Source organism: Amphiprion ocellaris, chromosome 7 (assembly GCF_022539595.1).
Source record: "Amphiprion ocellaris isolate individual 3 ecotype Okinawa chromosome 7, ASM2253959v1, whole genome shotgun sequence".
Lineage (NCBI taxonomy): Eukaryota > Metazoa > Chordata > Actinopteri > Pomacentridae > Amphiprion > Amphiprion ocellaris.
The window spans coordinates 36,347,338-36,372,064 of record NC_072772.1 but is presented as its reverse complement, the minus strand read 5'-3'; the positions used below and the strand labels follow the sequence as shown (position 1 = coordinate 36,372,064).

Below are 24,727 nucleotides of genomic sequence, written 5' to 3'. Positions count from 1 at the left end.
AAAGTTCATCTGGAGTCTTGACTTTAGAATATAAACTGTAGATTTTCCTTCTTAGATGTTTGATTAAAGAGTTTAAAGACAAAACAGCAACATCTCGTGTTCAATCCCTGTTAAACCAGAAATATTTAATCTTTTTGATGTAGATGAGCTAAAAAAATCCAGTTATCCAGCAATTAAAACAATTTGCAAATCTTTGCATTATCACAAAACTAATTCATGCAAATACAACTATTAATCCTCCATCCAAGTTTGGTTAATACCTAAAAAATGTTGGGGAAAAGTGAAAAAAGTTCATCTGGAGTCTTGACTTTCGAACATAAACTGTAGATTTTCCTTCTTAGATGTTTGATTAAAGAGTTTAAAGATAGAAAACATAACGCCTCCTTTAAACTTCCATTTAAACCAAAAATATTTAATCTTCTGGGAGGCGTTGATGCTCCAGACTAGCTTTTTCCACTTTTTTAGGTGTTAATCAACCTTTTATGAAGGATCAATGGTTGTAGTTGCATAACTTTGATGCAAAGATTTGCAAAATGCTTAAATCGATAAATCTATTAGTTTTGTCATCAGTCTTTTCTGTTGGAATAAGTGGATTTTTTGAGTTTCTGGTTTAACCCTCATGTCGTCCTGCGGGTCAAAATTGACCTGTTTTAAAGTTTGAAAATGTGGAAAAATATGTATTTTCACAGTGAAACTTCTGATGTCTACCTTTTCAACATTTTTGGGAAATCTTTGAACATTTTTTGGTGGAAAAAAAGAAAGGTTCAAAATGTTTCTTAAGAGCATTCACAAAAAAGTCAACCAAAATCCAGCGAAATTCGCTGGATTTTGGTTGATTTTTATGTGAATGTTCTTCAAGAAAATATTAGAAGTTTTACTGCTATATATGGAAGCACTTTAGATATTTTTAGGATTTTTTTGTAAGATTTTTACTCATTTTTTGAAAATATTTACAAGAATTTTCTTGCCAAATTTGGGGGATTTTTTAAAAAAAATTTAACTTTTAAGGGAAACTTAAGGAATTATTGGAGTTTTCTTCCTGAAGGTTTTGCAAATTTTCATTTTTGGATTTTTTTTCAGATAAGGAAACAATATTTTTTGGTGCCCGTAAATGAGGACAACAGGAAGTTGAACATGAGAAGTTGCTGTTTTGTCTTTAAATTCTTTAAACAAACATCTAAGAAGGAAAATCTACAATTTATATTCTAAAGTAGAGACTCCAGATGAACTTATTCCACTTTTCCCCAACATTTTGTAGAAATTAACCAAATGTACATGATTTACATCTTGGCAAAACTCATTTCTGCAACTATAACTATTTATCCTTCATTTAAGGTTCATTAACACCTAAAAAAGTTGGTCCTGAGTCTTGACTTTAGAATATAAAGTGTAGATTTTCTAAAACTCTTGAGAAATCCTTGCGTTAAATCAGCCGGTCATTGCGGCAGCGTCTGTTCCTCTCAGCAGTTTCCACGTTTCCTCACAGCAGTAGATGTCATCTCCGTTTCTAATCTCCACTCCGGAGGCCGCCGCCACAGATGGCCACTGCCAATAACATCACACGGCAGATTTGACGGCGGTGTTTCCACACAAAGGCCGAGCCAGGAGAGTGTCGGCGTGGAAGTTGTCGGGCCGCGACCTCTTCATTGACGCGGCTCAGCGTGTGAACGACTAAAAGCTAAATCGGCGGCCGAGGAATGAAAGACTTTCAACAGACAGACTGCTTTTATTGACCAGAAACGCGCTCTCTTCTCTCGGCTGGATCTGAAGCCACGTTAGGATGCAGCTGCTGAAACGCAAACGGCAAATAATCGCACTAATCTGACGTCCGTAGAGCTCAGAAAACAAAAGGAGTTTAGCTACAGAAGCCTCAGTGTGCAAAACTTCTAAGTATGAAACCGTCTGAACCTCTAAAACCTGTTATAAGGCTGGAAAGATGGTTTATATTTTTAAAAAATGACAGAAATGACACCATTTATCAGACAGAAATGGGAAAAATAGAAAAGAATCTGCAAATTTCAGATCAATTAATCATTTCTGACATGAACAATGAACCAAATCTCAGCTTAAAATCAGGATATTTCATCAAAATCACTTCCTCTGCATGCCTCATACCAAAAATTCTCCAAAAATAAACCATTTCTTCAAACTAAATTCTAAAAAAAAAAGCTAAAAATTCTGAAATTCTTGTTGCATCTGAGAAGCCATGACTGACTTGGCTGTGACCAACAGTCACAAGGCAAAAATGAACCGAAACTAAGCTTAAAATCATAATTTTTCATCAACGTTACCTTATTCTGTATGTCCAATTAAAAATTCCCCAACTCCTTAAACCAAATTCTTCAAAAAAAACCAAAAAATTCTGAATTTCTTCGCGCATCCGTGAAGCCATAAATGACTCCATTGCAACCAAAAGTAACATGACAAAAGTTCAGAGTTTTTGGGTTAAACAGGAAGTTTCAAGGAAAATCCAACCTCCTGGATGAATAAAATAAATGTAGCTCGGCTCAGAAACGGTGAACAGAGCAGCTAGTTGTTGGAGATACATTCAGCATGGTGAAACATTTCTACAGGTGATGAGCAGAGACTCAAAACGAGGATAAAAATTGTCATTTTAAGCAATTTTTGAGTCATTTTGAACCAGTTCTAGTCATTTTAGGGAAGGTTTTTGAGTTTTTTTGGGACAATTTTTAGTCAGTTTGGAGTTTTCTTTGTTATTTTGGACAAGTTTCAAGTTATTCTGGACATGTTTAAGATCATTTTGGGCTATTTTAGACTAAGCGACATGCACTAGATCAATAAAATAAATGCAGCTCGGCTCAGAAACAGTGAACAGAGCAGCAAATTGTTGGAGATACATTCAGCATGGTGAAACATCTTTCTATTGTCTATTCTGTTGTCATTTTAAACTCAATTTTAGTGATTTTGAACTAGTTTCAAGTAATTATTGAGAGTTTTCGGGTTATTTTAGATGATTCTGCAGTAGGTTTGGATGAGTTTTGAATCATTTTTGACATTTTTTGTTACTTTGGAAAAAAAATTGTCAATTTTTGACAATTTTATATGACTTTGGACAAGTTTTAGGTTATTTTAGACAATTCGTGAGTCATTTTGGACAATTAGACTGACAGTAAAATGTAGCTCGGCTCAGAAACAGTGAACAGAGCAGCTAGTTGTTGGAGATACATTCAGCATGGTGAAACATCTTTGTATTGTCTGTTCTGTTGTCATTTTAAACTGAATTTGAGTCATTCTGAACTAATTTCAAGTAATTATGGAGAGTTTTTCAGGTTATTTTGGACTTTTCTTAAGTAGGTTTGGACAAGTTTTGAGTCATTTTGGACATTTGTTTGTTATTTTGTTCAAGTGTCAAGTTATTTTAGATCTTTTTGGTTCTTAGAGCCCTCCCAAGGAGGTGCAGCCATCTGTCCCACTTGCAGTCAGGTGACCCCCAACCACCCTCCTAGAGGGCTGGGAGGGGTAACGACCGCCCATCAAAGGCTAACGACTCACATTAACACCTAACGAGTCTGTTGGTTTCGGGTCTTTGTCCACTTGTTTTTGCCACCACCCTCCTGGTGGATAAATATCTGGTACTCCCCACCAGGCTTTCAGAACTGAAGAAGCCTCTTGGATGAGAGGTGAAACGTTTTCGACTCACACGAGGTTAGTCCAGTTGCCATAACTTATGCTTGCTTGAGACTTATCATGACCTGGATGACTGAGAACATCCACAGATTTATCTTTTTGGACATTTTTTTGAGCTCTTTAGGTCTGTTTTAGACTGCGAGTGAAGTGCAGCATGGCTCAGAAACAGTGAACAGAGCAGCTAGTTGTTGGAGATTCATTCAGCATGGTGAAACATCTTTCTACTGATGATGAACAGACTAGAGAGATGAGTTCAAAGTTGAGGGAACATTTTCAACGTGTTCGACTCATTTTTATCATCAGGTTTCTGCTTTCAGCAGTTTTTTGTTCGGTGGATTGGTTTGTTGTAGAGTTTAAATAAAGGTTGAGTGAATGAAGCTCCAGCTGTGGATCTGGCTCAGATTAATAGACAGTGTTTACTGCTGCCCAGCGTAAACAACAAACCTCCAAATGTTCTCTGACTCATTGGAGAAAAGCCAGGAAGCTGAGGCCTGCAGTGAATAAAATAAGAATGAAGTGACATCATGCAACGTGTAGTAGGACTAGCAGTAGTAGAACTAGTAGGAGTAGAAGGACTAGTAGTAGTAGAAGAAATAGTAGGACTAGAAAGTAGTATGACTAGTGGAAGTAGAAATAGGACTAGGAGTAGTATGACTAGAAGTAGTAGGACTACTAATAGTAGAAGGAGTAGTAGGACTCGTAGTAGTAGTAGGAGTAGAAAGGCTAGTAGTAGTAATGGGGGCTGGAGGGACAGAGGGATGGAGGATGGGGGTTGAGGACGAGGATGGAGGGATGGGTTGGAGGGATGGAGGATGGTGGATGGGTTGGAGGACAAGGATGGAGGGTGGAGAATGGAGGATGGAGGGATGGAGGACGAGGATGGAGGGTGGGAGTGGAGGGATGGAGGATGGAGGATGGGAGTGGAGGGTCCAGGCAGCATCCATCCATCTGTTCTCAGAGCAGCTGGAGAAAGCCTTTAATCCGGTCCAAATTAACCATCATTAAGACAATAATAAAGTTGCTCATTTGGTTGAAGGTCAACGGCAGCTTATGTTTGGGTTCAGTCGTTTACAACCCGACACAACATTGGTCTAACTTGTCAACCCGTCTCCGTCTCTTCCAGGACGTTTCCTGCCTGAACCGAGACACCAGCAAAGTGATCGTGGTGGACTGTAAACGGGAAGCGTTCAGCCTGCAGCCCTTCAACGGCATGGCCCTGAAGAAATGGGACGGGAACTCCGAGGACCGGACGCTCTACGACCTCGCCAACTTCCTCAAAAGTAAGACCCAAGGTTCAGGCAAAAGACTGCCTCCTCAGTAGAATGTAATGTTTCCAAATTAACGAGATTAAATCATGTTGTTTAAAAGATATCAGTAAAACCTCATTAATCCAAAAGGAAATTCTTTAGTACCTAGAACGGGCAATTCTTGAAGAATTGCAGGTCTGATTGCTGAACACTCAACTACATCACCAACTTTCTATCATGTTACATTTCCAACAGTTTGTTTCTTCAACATAATTCCATGTTTCCAAGATAAATAAGATTATGTCATGTAGTTTTAAATTTAAAGTGTCATTAAACTTTATTAATCCCAATCTAGAATGGACAATTCTTGGAAAAATTGCAGGTGTGATCGCTGAACACTCAACGATGTCGCCAATTTTCAATCATGTTGCATTTCCTACAGTTTATTTAAGATTGAATCGTGTAGTTTGTAAGTTCAGTTAAAATAAAAGTTTATTTATCCTGGAGGAAAATGGCCTAAAATTACCTTGCAAAATTACTGCACTGCTCCAAAAATCACAATATAAAGTCGTGAAATTACCACAAAAAGATTCAAAGCGGCCACAAAAAGATCTGAAATCACTACAAAGATGCAAATTCCTCCACTTTGAGTTTTTTAGTACCACAAAAACATGGAAAATCAAGACAAAAACATGGAAAAACCACCTCAAGACAACACAAAATTACAATCAAAAGACAAATCTACCATGAAAAGGTGCAAAATCACCACAAAATGAGGTAAAATTACCATAAAGACTCAAAATCGTCTCATAAAGATACCAAATTACTGTAAAAGAAGACAAAATCACGACAGAAACATGCAACACTACCATGAAAAAATGGAAAATTGCCAGAAAAAGGTGCAAAAAATCCCCACAAAAACACTCAAAATCAACACAAATCACCACAAACCTCCATTTAGAGTTTTTTACATACAAAATCTAAATGCACCTGAATGTTGGTCTTAATTATCCTTTCCAGTTTATCTGAACTCTGCTCTCTTGCCAAATTAACATGTTAAAAAGTTGTTGGTGTGGCTGCTTTTTGTTCAGACGTCTGGCCGAGACGTTGAGGATAAACTTTGTGCATTTGAGGCTTTTTGTCATTGAGACGACGGTAAACAAATCGACAGTGTTCACCCACAAACAGAGCAGAGATCTGACTGACGACGGCATTAACATCTGAAAGAACAGAGCAACAATCAGCCGGTATTTACTGCAAACACTGAGACACAAGACCTCTGTAGAAAGTTTCAACACATCCAGTTTGGTTTCTGTTTTTAAAACGAAACAACTGCATGAAATTATTTAAAGCAATTCAACCAGAGAAACACAAAACCAGACGATGTGACCAGAAAGAGATTAAAACTGACTGAAACTGATTCAAAATGAACACAATACATGCTAAAAAACAATGAAGACAGAAACAAAAATACCACAAAAGCACACAAAATTAACCAGAAAGAGATTGAATCTGACTGGACCAGACACAAAATCAACACAAACAAATCCAAAACCAATGCAGACATATGCAAAAATACCTCAAAAAATAAAAAATGGTGATAAAGACAAACACAAAAACCAGAAAGTAAAATAGATGGATGACAGAAAGACAGTCGACTGTAAACTAACTGACAGCAGGTCAAAGATGCCGTCGCTGTGGCTGCTAGTATGAACTTGTGTTTGTGTCGACTGTAAACAACCACAAAAAAATTTAAAAGCACCACTAAGAATTGGAATCACTGCTATAAGGTGAAAAACCACCACAAAAAGCCACAAAAACCACAAAGAAAATGCAAAATCATTACAAAGAGATACAAAATAAACACAACTAGACATAAAATCACCACAAAAAGATGCAAACACCACCAAGTAAAGGTGTAAAATCACCCAGAAATTTGCAAAATCCCCAAACCAAAACATGCATCTTTTTCTTTGTCCACCACGAAAAAAGTGTAATAGATGTTAAGATGCAAAATTTGCATAAAAAGATGCAAAACCACCAAGAAAAGATGCAAAATCATGCTAGAAAGATGAAAAATCACCGCAAAAAGATGAACAATTACCTCGAAAACTACCAGAACTATGAAGAAAAGATGCAAAACTACCACAAAAAGAGATGATATTACCGCAGACTTAAAATTGCCACGTAAAGAAGGGAAATGACCACAAAAACCACCAGAACTACCAAGAAAAGATGCAAAACTATACCAAAAACATGCAAAATCACCACAACTTCCTAAACAACCACCAAAAGACACTCACTCATTAGAAAACCACAAAAAAATCACCATGACAAGATACAAAACCACCAAGAAAAGATGCAAAAAATCTCCATGACAAGATGGAAAACCATCAAGAAAAGATACAAAATCGCCCCAAAAAGACGGCAAATACACAAAAATCCACCAAAACTACCAAGAAAAGATGCAAACTCCAGGTTCCAGTGATTTCGTATGCTACTAATACGAGCTTTTAATGCAGATTTAGATTTTATTTTATTTTCTGGTTCCAGTTTATTGGCGGTTTTGGTTTTTCTTAAGTTGGCCTCAGCCTTACTGGAGTTCAAACGAGGCTTCAGCGATCAGAGTTCTAGAACAGGAAGTTTAAGTTACTGTGTTTCTGAGTTTCCTCTTCGTCTTTCTGTCTTTGCTTCATGGATATTGTTTGTATTTGTGCCGTCGGCTCATCTGATCGTGTAAATCCATCCAGATCCGACCTGCATTGGTTCAACAGATGGTTCTTCTGGTTTACTGCCGGACCGCCCAGAGGGGAGACTCTAAAGTTAATTTTAGAGCTTTCCGGGTCTGGATTCTGATGGAAACTCTCTAAATAACTGTGGTTTGAGCTGCTTAGGCCCAGATCTTGTTCTGTGAAGTAAAATCCATCGACTTCACAGTTTGTTACCTTTGAGCAGCCGTTGCCTCGCTGCAGTGGCCACATTCAAACAAATGAGTTCATTTCCTCTATAAAGGGCTATAAAGCTTATTAGCGGCCCTAACCATGTGATTTACACAAGTAAACATTTTGTTTTGCCAGCGTTTAGACCTTAATGCTGATTAAATGTAAGCAGACAGACACCACCTCTTAGACACAAAAGAACTACTAGATGGAAAATGGCTGCTAAGAGACCCAACAAACCAATAGGAAATAACTGTAAAAACAGACTGACTGACCAGAGAAGATTAATACTGACTACTAGAGATGGAAAACCAGTGCAAACAAACACAAAACAAATGCAACAACAGACAAAAGTTACCAGAAATAAATGAAAAGAGCCACAAAATGCTGACAAAGACACAAATCGACGACCATGTCATCATTAAAACTGACTGGAACTCATCCAAAATGAACACAAGAGAAGCAAAACCAATGAGGCAGACAGAAAAACACCACAAATACAGAAACGGGTGATAAAGATGAACAGAAAAACCAGAAAGACAAAAGCAGTAGACGCTAAACTAACAGCAGTTCAAACAAGTTATCACTGTGGTTTCACTGTCTTCCACAACCTCGAGTGTAAACTTCTGTTTGTGTCGAGACTCAACATCGCAAAAAAGCAAAATCATCTAAAATGATTCGAAATCACCACAAAAGCATGGAAAATCATCACTGAAAGAGGTAAAGTTACTACAGACTCAAAATCACCACAAAAAGATTAGAAATGACCACAAAAACCACCAAGAAAAGACACAAAATCATCACAAAAACTGGCAATATCACCACAATAAGACACAAAATCATCACAGGATGCCAAATCACCACATAAAGAGGTGAAATTCCCTTAAAGACTCAAAATCACCACGAAAAGATGTAAAATCACCATGAAAAGAAATAAAGTCATCTCAAAAACCGGCAATATCACCACAATAAGACACTAAATCACCCCATAAAGACACAAAATCATCACGAAAAGATGTGAAATTATGCAAAAAGATGCAAAATCTCCACAAAAGAGGTGAAATTACGAATAAGACTCAAAATCACCACTAAGCCTCAAAATCACCACGTAGAGATGTAAAATTATCGTGAAAAGACATAAAATCTTCTGTAAAAGATGTAAAATCACTACAGTGAGACAAAATCACCACAAGGAAAGGTGAAATTACCATTAAGACTTAAAATCACCATAAAAACATGTAAAATCATGACATAAAATGGCAAGTCACTACAAAAAGATGCAAAATCATCACAAAAATATGTTGAACTGCCATGAAAAGATGCAAAATCCCTACAAGAAGACACAAAATCCTCACAAGAAAATGGAAAGTCACCCAAAAAAATGTGTGAAATTAACAAAAAGAGAAGCTTAATCACCACAAAAAGAGAAAATCACCACTAAAATATGCAAAATCACTACGATGAGACTCAAAATCACCATAAGATGTGAAACTACCATTAAGACTCAGAATCCCAACATTAAGACACAAAATAATCAAAAAAAGTTGTAAAATTACTGCAAAATGATGCTAAGACACTATAAAAAGATGTAAAATTATCCAACAAGTTGTTTAATCACAACAAAAAGAACCAAAATCCCTGCAATGAGACTCAAAATCACTACAAAGAGGCTAAATCCTCATAAAAAGAAGTGAAAGAGCAGCTCAAAGAAGCTCTAGATGGTGATAAAACCAAACAGAAGGACCGGAATCTAGATTTAAGGTTTTATCTTGGGAGGTAGATGTCCTCCTGAACCTGGTCTTAAGGTAAACGACGTTAGTTTGCAGTAAAATGTTTGATTGGTTTATTTCCTTCCTGTCCGGCAGCCATCGCTCTGAGCGGCGTGGACGACGTTCGCTCCGTGTTGGAGAACTACGCTCTGGAGGACGACCCCATTGAGGCCTTCAAACGCCGCCAGGCTCAGCTGGCCCAGGTAGGAGGACCAATCAAACGCTGGTCCTGGTCCTGGCCCTGGCCCTGGTCCTGACTCTGGTCCTGGTCCTAGTTCTAGTTCTGGTCTTTGTCCTGGTCCTGACTCTGGAACCTGGTCCTGGTCCTTGTTCTGACTGTGGTCCTGGTCTTAGTTCTGGTCCTGGTCATGGTTCTAGTTCTAGTCCTGGTCCTGGTCCTGGTCCTGGTCCTGGTCTTGGCCCTGACCCTGGCCCTGATCCTGGTCCTGGTTCTGGTCCTGGCCCTGGCCCTGGCCCTGATCCTGGTTCTGGTCCTGGTCCTGGTCCTGGTTCTGGTTCTAGTTCTAGTCCTGGTCCTGGTCCTGGTCCTAGTCCTAGTCCTAGTCCTAGTCCTAGTTCTGGTCATGTCCTGGTCCTGGTCCTAGTTCTGGTCATGTCCTGGTCCTAGTTCTTGTTCTGGTCCTAGTTCTGGTCCTGGTCCTAGTTCTGGTCCTGGTTCTGGTTCTAGTTCTGGTCCTAGTTCCAGTCCTGGTCCTGGCCCTGGTTCTGACTCTAGTTTTCGTTCCAGGAGGAGGAGCAGCGATTGGCCGAGTTGTCGCAGCAGAAGAAGCAGGGTTTGTCTCTCGGCTCCATCACCTCCAGGTTCTGGCGCTCCAAGCAGCAGTGAGCCCCGCCCCCTCCGGCACACTTCCACCAATCACAGCTGGGCTCTCCACCAGGCGTCCAGGTGAGGGGAGGGGCCGGATCCCGATCGCGTCTCGGCGGGCTGGAAACGGAGCGAAGACATTGGCCGGCTTCCGCACCGCTTCCTGGTTTTACGGGGGCAGGGCTTGGGCGGCGGCATCCCTTCCTCGGTCACCTCGGTGTCACCTGATGCGTTTTTCAAGCTGCTGATTGGTTTAAAAACAAAAAAAGAAACTAAGCGAGAGGATCTGGGTCAGTTTAAAGTCTTGTCGTTGGCGGTTGGGGTCCAATCTGGGACCAGCGTCTATCGCCACTCCGGCTCTGGTCCGGCCCGCCGCCCGCAGGACCTGACCTGAGATCAGCGTCTGTCCTGTCCTTCAGAATGTGTCTTTATTTTATTTTCTACTCTGTGTCTCCAACTGACGGACCATGTCAGAAAATAAATATGGTTTATAAGTATAAACAAACTACGTAGTGTTGATAACAGTTAAAGGATGTTGAATATGTCCGAGGGCATGGCGGCGACAGCATCATGGACTGAACTTCAGCCGGCGGACGTGATAAAGACGAGTTGAGATTGAGAAAAAGAAGTTTGAAGTAGATTTCCTCGTCCATCCTGATGTCTTTCATTCACACAATTAAAGGATAAAAATCAGCTGTATTTTCACTTCTCTTGCTTCCGTAAATCTCCAAGACGTACGGTTCCATCTTTAAGCAACGATGAGGATCTTTTGCATCCGTTGGGGGACTATTTTCAGCAGCGGATTCGTCCACATTTGGTGCTCTGGTGAGGATTTACGGCGGCGGTTTGTGGCAGATTTAAAGGCCCATTCATGGTTTCCACGTGACCAACGTGGATCCAAACACTGGAAAGAATGCTCCTCTCAAAACAAGAAAAAAACACTTATTCAAGGAAATTTTACCTTGACATAAGTGAAAAAATCTGCCAACAGAACAAGTGAAAAATGTCTTGGTAAGATTTCTAGAAATAAGATATGATATTTAGAATATTGAGATCTCAAAATTAGCTGGGAAAACTTATTTTAAGCTCTATTTTACCTGGATTGTCAAGCTTTGGTGATTTCTTTGTGAATGTTCTTAAAGAAAATTTTAGAAGTTTTGCTGATATATATGGAATCTCTTTGGATATTTTTAGGATTTTTTGGAAGATTTTTACTCATTTTTAAAAAAATATTTACAAGAATTTTCTTGCCAAATTTGAAGGATTTTTTTTTTAAAAAATAAAATTTTAAGGGAAACTTTTAAGGAATTATTGGAATTTTCTTCCTGAAGATTTTGCAAATTTTCAGAAATTTGGGGAATTTTTTTGCTGATTTTTTGGGGATTTTTTCAGACAAGGAAACAGTATTTTATGGTGCCTGTTAATGAGGACAACAGGAGGGTTAATACAGCTCAAATTAGGAGGTTACATGAAAGCAAAAATCTATTTTTGAGTGAAAAACTGCTTTTTTTTTGCACATCTGGCTTATTTTAAGACCCCTAATCCTGGTAAAATAGAGCTTAAAATAAATTTTCCCAGCTAATTTTAAGATCCCAATATTCTAAATATCATATCTTATTTCAAGAAATCTTACCAAACCATTTTTCACTTGTTCTGTTGGCAGATTTTTTTCACTTATTTCAAGATAAATGTTCCTTGAAGTAAGTTTTTTTTTCTTGTTTTGAGAGGGGCATTTTTTCCAGTGTGATCTCTGGAGACTCCAGAACGCCCCACTGGGTTTGGGCTCCGTTGATGGAAAGCTTGTTCCAAAACAAAGAACCTCCAAAGTCCTGCTTCAGTTACAACTCTGGTGAAGAAGGAATAGAAAGGAGTGAAGAGCCATTTCTCATGTCCAGTGTCTGGTTTTAATCTGTCCTCCTGATACGTCTGCAGTCAGTATGAGGACATCGTCAACCTCAGATTTTTACAGATCCTCGGCGACTCGTGGAAGCCATGAATCGGCCTTAAAAGTATCAACTAGTTCTGTCTGAACATTAATTTTATGCTAATGCAAATTGCACCATGGGATGTAGCAGAACGATTGAATGACACCAACCAAAGAGGATGGTTTTACCGATCATTTAAAGATCCTGTGTTGTTAAAGTCTGACGTCTTCACAGTGTTTTTTTACATTTTTTTTTAAGCTCCAAACACTCCAGAGATGGTTGATTTCTCCATGACTGTAAAACTGCAGGTTTTAGTCCTGTTTTAAACAAGCTATTTTTAAACTTGTGTTTGTATCAAGACTCAAAATCACCACAAAAAAAGTAAAACGACAGAATAATGAGGTGAAATCACCACAAAAAGATCCAAAATCACCAGAAAAACATGCAAAATCATCACCGAAAGAGAGACAAAATTACCAGTAAGACTCAAAATCACCACATTAAGATATAAAATCACCAAGAAAAGATGTAAAATCAAAACAAAAAGATATAAAATCAACACAAAAATATGCCAAACCATAACAAAAAGACTCAAAATCATTACAATGAGGCAAAATCAGCACAAATACATGCAAAATCTCCACCAAAAGAGACGAAATTACCAATAAGACTCAAAAGATGCTTAATCACCTCTAAAAGACAAAATATCAACACAAAAATATGCCAAATTAGTAGGATAAGACTCAAAATCACCACGTAGAGATGTTCAACCACCATGAAAAGATGTAAAATCATCACAAAAATATTAAAAATCATCAAAATACATGCAAAATCTCAACAAAAAGGTGAAATTACCATTAAGACTCAAAATCACCACAAACATGTAATATCACCACTAAAATATGTAAAATCATCACTAAAAGATGCAAAATCGTGAGGAAGGGATGTGATCTTATCCAAAAAGATGCTTAATCAACTCTAAAAGATATAAAATCAACATAGAACTATGCCAAATTACTACGATGAGACTCAAAATCACAACAAAATGATGTAGAATTGTCATGAAAAGTTTCTTAATCATCTGAAAGAGATGTAATAACACAAAAATGTAACAAATCATCACAAAAACATGCAAAATCATGACCGAAAAGGTGAAATTACCATTGAGATCCAAAGTCACCACAAAAATAGCAAAATCACCACCAAAAGAGAGACGAGATTACCAAGAATACTCAGTCACCACATAGAGACGTACAGTCACCACAAAAAGATGCAACATCAACACAAAAAGATGTAACATCAACACAAAAATAACAAAATTACTCAAAATCATTACAAGACAAAATCACCACAAAAAGATGTAAAATCATCAAAAAACATCAAAAATCTACAAAAAAGACATGAAATTAAGACTCAAAATCACCACAAAAAGATGCAAAATCACATCGAAAGATGCTTAATCACCATGAAAAGATGTAATATCAGGACTAAAATATGCAAAACCCCGGCGATGAGACACAAAATCACCACAAAACAATGTAATATTATCCAAAAACATGTTTTATCACCTCTAAAAGATGTAATATCACCCAGAAATATGCCAGTTCATCTCAATAACATGCAAATTCTCTACAACAAAGAGGTGAAATTACAGATAAAATTCAAAATCACCACAAAAACATACAATATCTCCACCAAAAGAGATACGAGATTATCAATAAGACTCTAAATCACCATGAAAAGATGTAAAGTCATCACACACTCAAATCATTACAATGTGACAAAATCACCACAAAAAGTTGTAATATAAACACAAGAATGTGCGAAATCATCAAAAAAACACATGCAAAATTTCTACAACAAAGAGGTGAAATTACAGATAAAACTTAAAATCACCACAAAAAAGCAAAATTACCCACAAGAAAGACAAGGTTACCAGTCAGACTCAAAATCACCACGTAGATGTAAAATCACCATGAAAAGATGTAAAATCACCACTAAAATATCGCAAAAGATGCAAAATCATGGCAATGAGGCACAAAATCACCACAAAAAGATGTAAAATTACCACTAAAAGATGCAAAATCATCACAAAAAGAAGCAAAATCACAACATGAAGAGGTGACATTACCTTAGAGTTTAGCAGAAGCACCTGTAGGTAGTAAATATCCTTATTGGACTGAGAGGCTCATTCTGAGTGGTTCACCTGGATGCAGTGAGGGGGCGGGGCTATACAACGAATCTGTAAGACCATTGTAAGACCACTGCTGGCTAGCTTGTAAAACTGGGAGGTTATCTAGCAATGGGGGTCTTTAGATAACTTTTACTTTAAACCTTTAAGATTCTAAATCATACAAACACAACCAGATTTTCACCATTTGGGACCTTTAAACCTTTAAATCATCATTTTCTGGCCCTCGCCGGAGAGCATTGTGGGGTTTAGCTAGCAATGGGCACCATGACAACTACTACTGTGGTGGTTAATGACCTCCAATCAGGGCTGGAAGACCATTGGTTGGTTAGTTCCTGCTGGCTAGCTTGTAAAACTCGGAGGTTATCAAGTTTCTAAATCATACAAAAACTGATTTTCACCATACGGGACCTTCTGGCCGTTGCTGCAGAGCATCGTGGGAGTTTAGCTAGCAACGGGCACCATGACAAAGACTACTAGTGGTGGTTGATGACCTCCGATCAAAGCTGGATAGTTCCTACTGGCTAGATTGTAAAACTAGGAGGTTAAGTATCTGTTGGGGGCTTTTAGACAGCTTTTACTTGAAACATTTAAGATTCGAAATCATACAAAAACATCCAGATTTTCACCATGCAGGACCTTTAAACCTTTAAATCATCGTTTTCTGGCCCTCCCCGGACAGGAGAAGCATCCAAAGAAGAGCCGTCTGTATGTCCAGAAACACGTTTTCAGCTGCCGGCCGCCTCATGTTGCATTGTTGGGTCACGATGTGAACGCTCTGTCGACAATAAACCAAACGAACCAGCAGGTTGCTGTTCAGACTTCAGTTTTTATTCCATCATACCGAAATGGAGCTTGTTGAGGTTTGCCTCCCTTCAATTATAACAGCAGGATTTTGAATTCCACTCCTGCCCGTTGTATAAATAATTTTAAAGCTTTTACTGCCTCAGTTTTTCCTTCGCTGTTTACGAGCGCTGAATTTCTGTCCAGATGGAATCCTCTCGGTCAGGGTCCTTCTCAGCAGCGTTTCCACAATATCCTCCGTCACTAACATGCTGTTTTCTAACGCAGTCCAAATGACAAATGAGCTTTCATGAATCTTTACAGGCGTCTTTCTTTGATGACATAAGAAGGCGAGTGAGGATAGTTTAGAGATCTGATGTATAGGTTCTGTATAAACTACAGGAGAAACAGTTGAACCTGTTCTAGACGAGCAGGAATGTGCTTTTCCCTGGATTTTAAACAGAATCCGTGCAGTGTCTTGAACCTGTAAACCTGTTGTTTGTTCTCCCCGCTCTGCAACACCCGTTTTTAAAATCCTGTGAAGGTGTCGGAACATTAGCTGCCCTGAAACGCTGAAGCCTTCGCCAGCCGTCATCGGTCAGGAATGAAAACGAGTCCGGAGGGCCCAAAGGGAAACCATAAGTCTTGTGTTGGCTCTGAACCCGAGCAGCAGGAGGGAATTCTCGCCTCCAGCATCTTCACCCGACACCTACATCAACATTAAAGAGCCCATATTCTGCATAGTCACCTTCTTGATTGGAGATTTGGTCGCTACTACAACATGTTTACCTGCTTTACTCTTCAAAAACACATTATTATCATAATGTTGTACATTCCTGCAACTCCTCTTCTGCTTTAAACGTTTCATTCATTTACTGTGTGTAAAGTAAGGAGAAACATCTACGAAGTTCAGAAACACAAAACACATGAGACAAAAGTGAAATTACAGCATGTTTTTCATCTTTTTATTACATTTTCAGCGCCGTTTCGACTTTTTTTTTAGGTTTGTTGTTGTTTTTTAACCATTTTGACTTCATCTCACCTGATTTCTACTTATTTTGACACAAGTTCTTTACTTTGTGACCCAGAATCACCACTTTACTGTTAAGGTTTGCGTCTTTTGGTCATTTTTTATCAGGAGCTTCTGGGCCATTCTAGGTTGATTTGAACCTTTTTGGTTTGTTCCGACCACAAGAACCGTCAATATAGAACCTCTTTTAGTACCGGTGTCATTAAAAAGTACGTATTTCCGGATAGATACTTCTGATAACCTCTTTGTGAGACTCTGCAAGGATTGTTTAGGACAACAATTATGATGCTCAGTACTGTTTGTTTAATTATTTATTTATTGAATCTCTTTTTCTTGTGTTTTTTTTGTTTTGTTTTGTTTTTGTTTTTTTTGTTTTTTTATTGATGGGCAGTTAGTAGTTGGGAATAACACACCACCTTACAATCTTTAATTACAATAGCACCACCTGTTAGTTTCTATCTCTGTTCATCCTGTTCATCCTGTTCATCCTGTCCAGTCTTTGTTTCCCCCACACATCACTGAGGTGTAGCACTGCCCTCCCTGGCTCATAATAGGGAATTCTAATAAAGAATATCTGCTTAGCTTTCAGGGAGGGCTGGTGATGGTCACACACATGCACTAAATATTAAAATATTTGGCTGCAAGGCTAAGATATGCATCAATCTCATATAATGTTGACTCCCCTTTTGTGGAGTTAAACAATGAGAATAAATGCAGACAAAAAAAAAGGACAATAAGCACCATTTTTTCTGTCTTTTCGATGTCCTCGTCCATCAACAATGTAAAGTTACACAATAGAGACGAACTAAGCCAACCCTTTGTTTTCTATAAAACTGGCATTACATCCAGTAACTGATGTTTGTTTTGGTGCATTTTGAGTAGAAGATGTTGGCTTTTCCACCACGATGGAAACGGAAAAGGCAGATCAGTGGGCTGCGTGCTGAATTTGTGTCATTAATTTAACCAATTATTGATTGATAACGCTGCAGATACTTTAAAAATACTCAAAAGTAGCATCCTTAGCTTTCAATTTATGATGCCTGAGTGACCGAAAACATAAACAAAGGAATTTAGATGTCAGAATTTTGATTTAAGTTAGAATTTCTACTTGATTTATGTCATTCTTTAACTTAAAACAAATTAAAATTCCCATTACGTGTTGTTTTAAGTTGGATTTGTTTCACGTTAAAAACATTTTTAATTATTTTTTCTCAATTTAAAAAGGCAGAACTTCAACATTTTTCTAAAACAAAGGGTTCGTTTTTCCAACTTTACCTTTAATTTTTATTAAGTTCAAGCTTTATTATTTATATGTTGCATTTAAAACAACCGGAGTCGACCAAAGTCAGTCAGCAACAAGAATAAATGCAAAAATAACTAATTAAAAACAGGAAAACAAATTAACAGAGCAAAGTTTAAGATGCAATACTAAAAATTACCACCACTTAAAGCAACAAAAAGCAATGAAAACTTGAGTTTCTGCCTAAAAACACCAATAAAAGAGGAACTTTTTGTTGCTGTTTCTTAGTTTTAGAGCTGCTGCTGGTTTTCTGCAGCTATTTTTAAATCTTTGTCGTACTTTTTAAACTCCTGCAGGATCAATAACGTGAACAGATTTTCTGGGTTTCTACTCGCTGTTGATCCACACAGATGTTCTGATTGTTTTTAATGAGACCAAAGCCCAGAAAACCATATAAAAATAGCAAAGATTCGAGCAAAAAACCAACAAAAAGGCCAATAATTACCACCTTCAGCTCCTCGTAAAGCTACAAATGCGCCGCCAGAGTCTTTACTGAGGATCCATTAGAGACAATAAACGTCGTTACGGCCTCGTTAACCCGAGTTTGGACAGAAAACAGATTAACCGAGCTGCCAACGTCCAAACAGACTGAAGGCATTCATCCAGCCTGAAGCTCCGAGGATCCAGGAGTTTCAGGATTTCTGAGAGACGTTTAAAAGTCCCGCTTTCACAGATTAGAGCTTCATAAAGAACTAAAACGCTCGGCAGTAAAGTTTAATCCTGGAAGACAGAGTGGACAGACTTCAGTTTTTTTTTATTTATACATTTATTTAATAGGGACAGAACAAGAAGCATTGTTACAATAACCGATGCCATGTTCATAGGTCAATAGCTAACAGCTAATTTGATTCCAGCAGCAGAAGAGTCTCTGAGCTGGTTTATAGGATTCACTTTTACTCTCAGATTCTATTTGAAAAACGGCTGAAAATGACAGAAACAAGCGACAAACATTGGAAATACATGATGTTAAAGATGTTTGGGATTCATTTTTATTCAGAACAAAAGTAATTTAACTTCAGACTGAAACATAAATATCATTAATGCGCTCATTTATGAATAATTAATTCATTCAGATCTGTTCACAATACTAACAGCTTTTAAAAAATGTTTTATTTTTAATTATTTTTTGCTTTGCTTTTCAGTTGCACTGTAAAAAATATTTTTAAATGGATTTTAATGGAATTTTTGTGGAAATTTGTTTTCCCATATTTTTGAAATATGCAAAAGATATTACTAAAATATTAAATAAATTGTATCTATAATTGTATATATGCATGCCTAAACTTGAAAAAAAGTTAATTTTTTATAACTTTAAAGATTTTTATTTACATAAATACACATAAATATGTTTATTATAGTTTTAACATTTTTATGGTTATTTTTAAATTATTTTGTGTTATTTATTCATTTTGTTTTACTTTTCATTTGCACTGTAAAAAAAATTAACAGGAATTGTATGGCATTTTTTAGATTTTTTCCCCAATATACATAAATTTGATATATAATTGTAAATATTTACGCCTAAAATTTAAAAATAAGACGGTAGTAAAATGTTCATAACTTTTAAGGATTTTTTTCTACAAATACAAATAAAAATACATTTGTTCACAATTGCAGGTTTTTAATATAATAATAAATTTACTGTGAATTTTTGATAAATTTTTCTTATATTTTAATTCAGAACAAAAGTAATTATAGGATTTAACAACCAGCTAAAACATAAATATCATTAATATGCTTATTTAGTAATAATAATCATTCACAAACAGCTTTGAATTTTTTTCTGTATTTTGTTTGCTTTAATTTTCAGTTGCACTGTAAAAAAAGTCTAGAATTTGAATTTTTTTTATTTTTTCCCATGTTTTTTTAAAATACAGAAAAAAATCAATAAATTTTTAAATAAATTGTAAATATGTATGTCTAAAATACAATAATAATAACATGAGCATGAAGTTTTAGTTGCTTTAGAGAAAATGTTTTTTTACAAAAATAAACTTCAAAAATACTTTTATTATCATTTTTAGCATTTCTATATGAATTCACAGTCACACATTTTTAATTTAACTCTGAAATTTTTTCTATATTTTTGTCTATTTCAAAAATACAGAAAAATCTGTAAATTAAAGGAAAAAAATGTGATCTTAACTTGGATAAATTTACATAAATGTTGAGAGTTTTAGCAAGAAAATTCTCTTTAATCATGAAATTTTGCACTCAACAACATATAGACACGTGGACAAAATTGCTGGTATCCCTCAGTTAATGAAAGAAAAACCCACAATGGTCACAGAAATAATTTGAATCTGACAAAAGTAATAATAAATAAAAATTCTATGAAAATTAGCCAATGAAAATCAGACATTGCTTTTGAACCGTGGTTCAACAGAATTATTTAAAAAAAATAAACTCATAAACTTACTATTTTGTCCGTGTATGTGTATATACTGTAAAACTACAGTTTTTACTGCATTTAAATGAGAAAAAATGTCCTTATTTTACAGATACTTGGTGTTTTTTCAGTTTTTAATATTTTATTGTTTAATTTCAGCTTTGAAGGAGTCGCTGTATGAACTAAAATGAGTTTTTACAGATTATTCTGAAGACAGAGTTGATTTAAAGCTAAATACTTAAATGTTTAATATCTTTTAGTGGTGATTTAGGAGCTAAATATTAACCCACGAAGCTGTAAAATAACTTTAATTTTTCATTTTACAGGGTTGAACGGTGTTTTTAGATCAATATGTGATCAATAATCCGCATTTCCAGCAGCTAGCAAGCCAAACTAGGCAGTAAAGATGAGTTTTATTTAACAGATCATTTTTTATCGTGATCCATTAAATCTGAAATTATAATTCTGTACATAATTTATACCGTTTTCTATTTAAAAAATACTGTAAATATCTGGAGTTATTTGACGTAAACTGATCAAACTTCCTGGATTTTTAAATTTAATTTTTTCTTGTTAATATGCCTGAATATAACTAACTGAAGATTCTGCTGTGTAGAAGATGTTTATCATATTATTTAAAACCAGAACTTTAACATTTCACCTCCGTTTATTGATCCTTTAAAGCTCCACCAGCTTTGACTCTCATTTGCGGATCTGCGCATGCGCGTTCTTCCGCTAACGGATGCTAATGCACTGCTGAGGTGCGCGGGCACGTGTGAATGCGTCAGTGGGGGGTGCGCGCTCCTCCTTACAGTCATGATAATGAGAGCAGCGCGTGGAGGAAGGGGGGGGGGGGGGCTAACACCTTCCTGACAGGTGCGAACAAATAGCTGAGTGTGTGTGTATGTGTGTGTGTGTCTGTGTGTGTGTGTTCCCTCAGAAACACTGTAAAAACTGTAAAAATTATCTCTGAAAACACTGTAAAAAAAAAATCTAATAAAGACTAAAAAAAATGATCTCTTAAAAACACTGTAAAATCTGTCAGGTAGAAATGGAATCTTAAAAAATAAAAACAAAAAAGCTACAAAATCATTGCTAGTAATTTTTGCTTTTTAAAATTCTGTCATTTTTCATTCATGTATTGTAGAAAGAACTAATTATTATATTATTAATATTATATTAAATTATCTATAATTAATTCTAAAAATTCAGATTTTTGTTGCAGAGTCAACATTCAAATAAATATTTGCATTTTGCTTAAATTTATTTAGCAACACAGTTCAAATTATTTCCCATTTTTCATTTTTTTCTTTAAAATGACAGCTAATATCTTGTAAAATAACTCATATACAGGAGTAGAACCTTTAATAGCAAGAAAATAATAGAATCTTATCATAAAGGAAAAATACTGTAAATATATTAGAATTTGTATTAAAAATCACATTACATCCACAAAATACCTGAAAAAACTGGAGAAATAACAACTTCTTCAACTTTTAATAAACACAATCTTTCTTTCAAATAACACCAAATAAATATAAAGTAAATATTAAAAATTTTAAATGCAGTACAACTGTTTAATCGTCAAGTTTTCATGTATTTATTATTTCCTGTTTTACTTTTTTATTTTACATATTTGTCGGTTCACAATAAAGTTTCACCGTTTTTCTTCCAAATAACAGCAAATATCTATAAAAAATACTAATAGTGTAGTAATACTGTATTTATTCATTTTTCATTCTCATCTATATTATTGTTATTATAATTATCTTTACTGTACACATGGTTAGTGCTGCTCTGAAAGATTTTTGCTGTTGTAACACTGGAAATTTCCCCTGACCTGGGGATTAATAAAGGACTCTTATCTTCATATTATTGCTGATTTAAATGTACTAAAATATCTGTGCAATTTTATGGTCAAACACTGTAAAAGAATAAACTATGATTTATTAAAACTCAGATTTTTAATGTGGATACTATTTAAAATTTTTAAAAAGAAGAAAAATAAATCTGTGATTTTACTTAATATTATCTGTAATTTAACAAAACAGGGAAAATCTGTAAAATAAAAATTATACCCATATTTTTTCTTTTAAATAACAAAAAAATTCTGTAAAATCAAATAGTATTTTTGTTGATTTAAATACAGTAATAATCAAATATTTTGAAAGAGTGAATCATCTTTTTGATTTAAATAAAAATACAGATTTTTAGTTTTATTTCTATCTTAAAGTGATTTCATTAAATATTGTCTGAAATTTAACAAACTGTGATGAAATCTATAAAATTAAATCAGATTAGAGCTAAAAAAAAATCTATTGATTTATGTTTTTATCCACAACTTAAACCAACAACAATCTTCAATCTTTTAGTGAAATCACTGAAGTTAAAGTAGACATCAGATTTATTCACATTAAGGTTTCAATCTAAAGGTTTCTGTGGATCACTGGGATCTTCCTCCTCCTCCTCCTCCTCTTCATCCTCTGAGGTGTGAATCTGGGAACCCCGGAGCTCCGAGGCTCCCAGCAGCTGCTTCACTGGTTGAACTGGTTTAACTTGGAGCCGTTGACAGACTGCAGTGGATCAAAAGTCACACCTCCAGCAGAAGCTTTGTTTATTCTCTTTATTCATGTCAACGACCGGCTTTATAACGGTGAGAAAAGACAGAAACTAAAACCAGCTTCAGGCTCAAAACACCAAACCTGCTTTAAAATTTAAAAATGAACTCTAAAAAGACCAAAATCCACGTAAAGAATGACATTAAAGGAGAAAATCTGGTGAAATAATCCTTTCAAGAAGCTCCAGAGTGTAATTCCAGCAGATATTTCTTTATTTCTGAGTTTTTATTAAACCATTTCTATAAATTAATGCAGAAATGGAACAAACTGATGCAGAAAAATGCAGAAAACTGTCGTGTTTGATGCTTAAAGTTCCCCCAAATGAGGAGCCGCTGAATTTAAGAAATCAATAAATATTTTCTGTCACTAAAAACATATATATAATTATATATATATTGTCCAAATTACTGATAATATCAAATAAATTCACAAAAAAAACAGATATTAAGATGTTGACTGAAAAAATAAACAATAAAATGAGCTAAAAATCAATAAAAAATTAAATTAAATATCAGGTCAAAACTGTAAATAATATGAAGCTAAAAAAGTTCTAACTTTAATTCTCAGTCTAAATTTCAATTTCTAATAAATTCCCAGAAAACCTTAATATTTGGACTGTAAAGGACAAAAAAAAGGCTGCAACTTTTAATCAACAGTGACACTGTTTATACTTTCACTTATATGGTCAAAAAAATAGAATTATTTTAAATAAATTTGCTGTTATGTGAAAGATTAATTCTGTATATTTGGGATTGGATCCTGTTTTAATTAAATTTATATTATTGTACAGATTGTCCCTGTTTTTGTTAAATTACAAATAAAATCCAGTAAAATCAGAGAAAATAAAAATAATAATTAACATGTCGACTGGAACAAAATAAATAAATAAAATCAAAAATCTGTATTTTTTATAAACAATAACACTATGTAAAGTTATACTTAAATTATAAAAATATATTATTTTACAGAGATTTGTTGTTATTTCTACAGATAAATTCTGTATATTAGGGCTTGAAAAATAAAAAGTCCTGTTTTTATTAAATTTGTATTATTTTACAGATTTTCCCTGTTATATTAAAATATAGATTAATTCTAGTAAACATGAAAATTAAGATATCGTCTGTAACAAAAGAAAAAAATGGGTGAAACTGATTAATGTTAATGAAATATATATATATATATATATATATATATATATATATATATATATATATATACACGTTATTGTGCATTTATGCCATTAAAAATATATCTAATTATTTGAAAGGAAAATCTGTATATTAAGGATTGAAAAATAATAAATTCAGTTCTTCTGAAATTTGTTTTAAATCAATTAATTTCTTTAATTTGTTAAAAAAAAAATTGAATTTTATTGGCCAAACTGTGAATAAAGTCAAAAATCTGTATTTTTAAAAAAAAAATCGAAGATGACTCTATTTATACTTTATCATGAAAATTCTATATGATTATTTTAAATAAATTTACATTTATTTGAAAGATAAATTCTGTATATTAGGGTTTGAAAAATAATAAATCCTATTTTTAATTAATTCATATTATTTCACAGATTGTCTCTGATTTGTTAAATTACAGATATTATCTAGTAACGTCACAGAAAACATATTAATTTACATGTTAGATTTAAAAAATCTGATCAAAACTGTAAATAATGTTTACAAATAAATAATCGTATTTTTATAAATTCATTATTTTACATTTTTTGACGTAAAACTAAACAGTTTTATTTAAATCATCAGCAGGTCTCATTATTTTAAATTATTTTACAGATATTTGCTGTTATTTGAACTAAAAATTAAATATATTAGTGATTTAAAATGTTATTAAAATATTAAAAATGTGTTTTTATCAATGGAGGCTGACGTGATATATAGTACTTTCAGCCAATCAGGTGAGGGGGCGGGACTAACTCTGATTGAAAGGTGGTGTTAGTTTGATGAATTAAAAAACCGAACTTTAAGTTTAAATCACCTTCCTCCTCTTCTTCATCCTCACCTGACCGTTTGCTGCGCTGCGGACTGCGCATGTCTGCTCAGGTGTCACA

General features: G+C 35.1%; 1 protein-coding gene across 1 annotated transcript in view; it reads left to right on the top strand.

Annotated features, from left to right (window-relative positions):
• Positions 1–15,484, top strand: part of timm50 (translocase of inner mitochondrial membrane 50 homolog (S. cerevisiae)) — a 60,286-nt gene extending 44,802 nt beyond the window's left edge. The window contains exons 9-11 of the mRNA XM_055012016.1: positions 4,772–4,928; positions 9,700–9,806; positions 10,352–15,484. Coding sequence (XP_054867991.1) covers positions 4,772–4,928; positions 9,700–9,806; positions 10,352–10,450 — 363 coding nt within the window. The 3' untranslated portion in view covers positions 10,451–15,484. The remainder of the gene's footprint in view (positions 1–4,771; positions 4,929–9,699; positions 9,807–10,351) is intronic.
• The last annotated feature ends 9,243 nt before the right edge of the window (positions 15,485–24,727 follow it).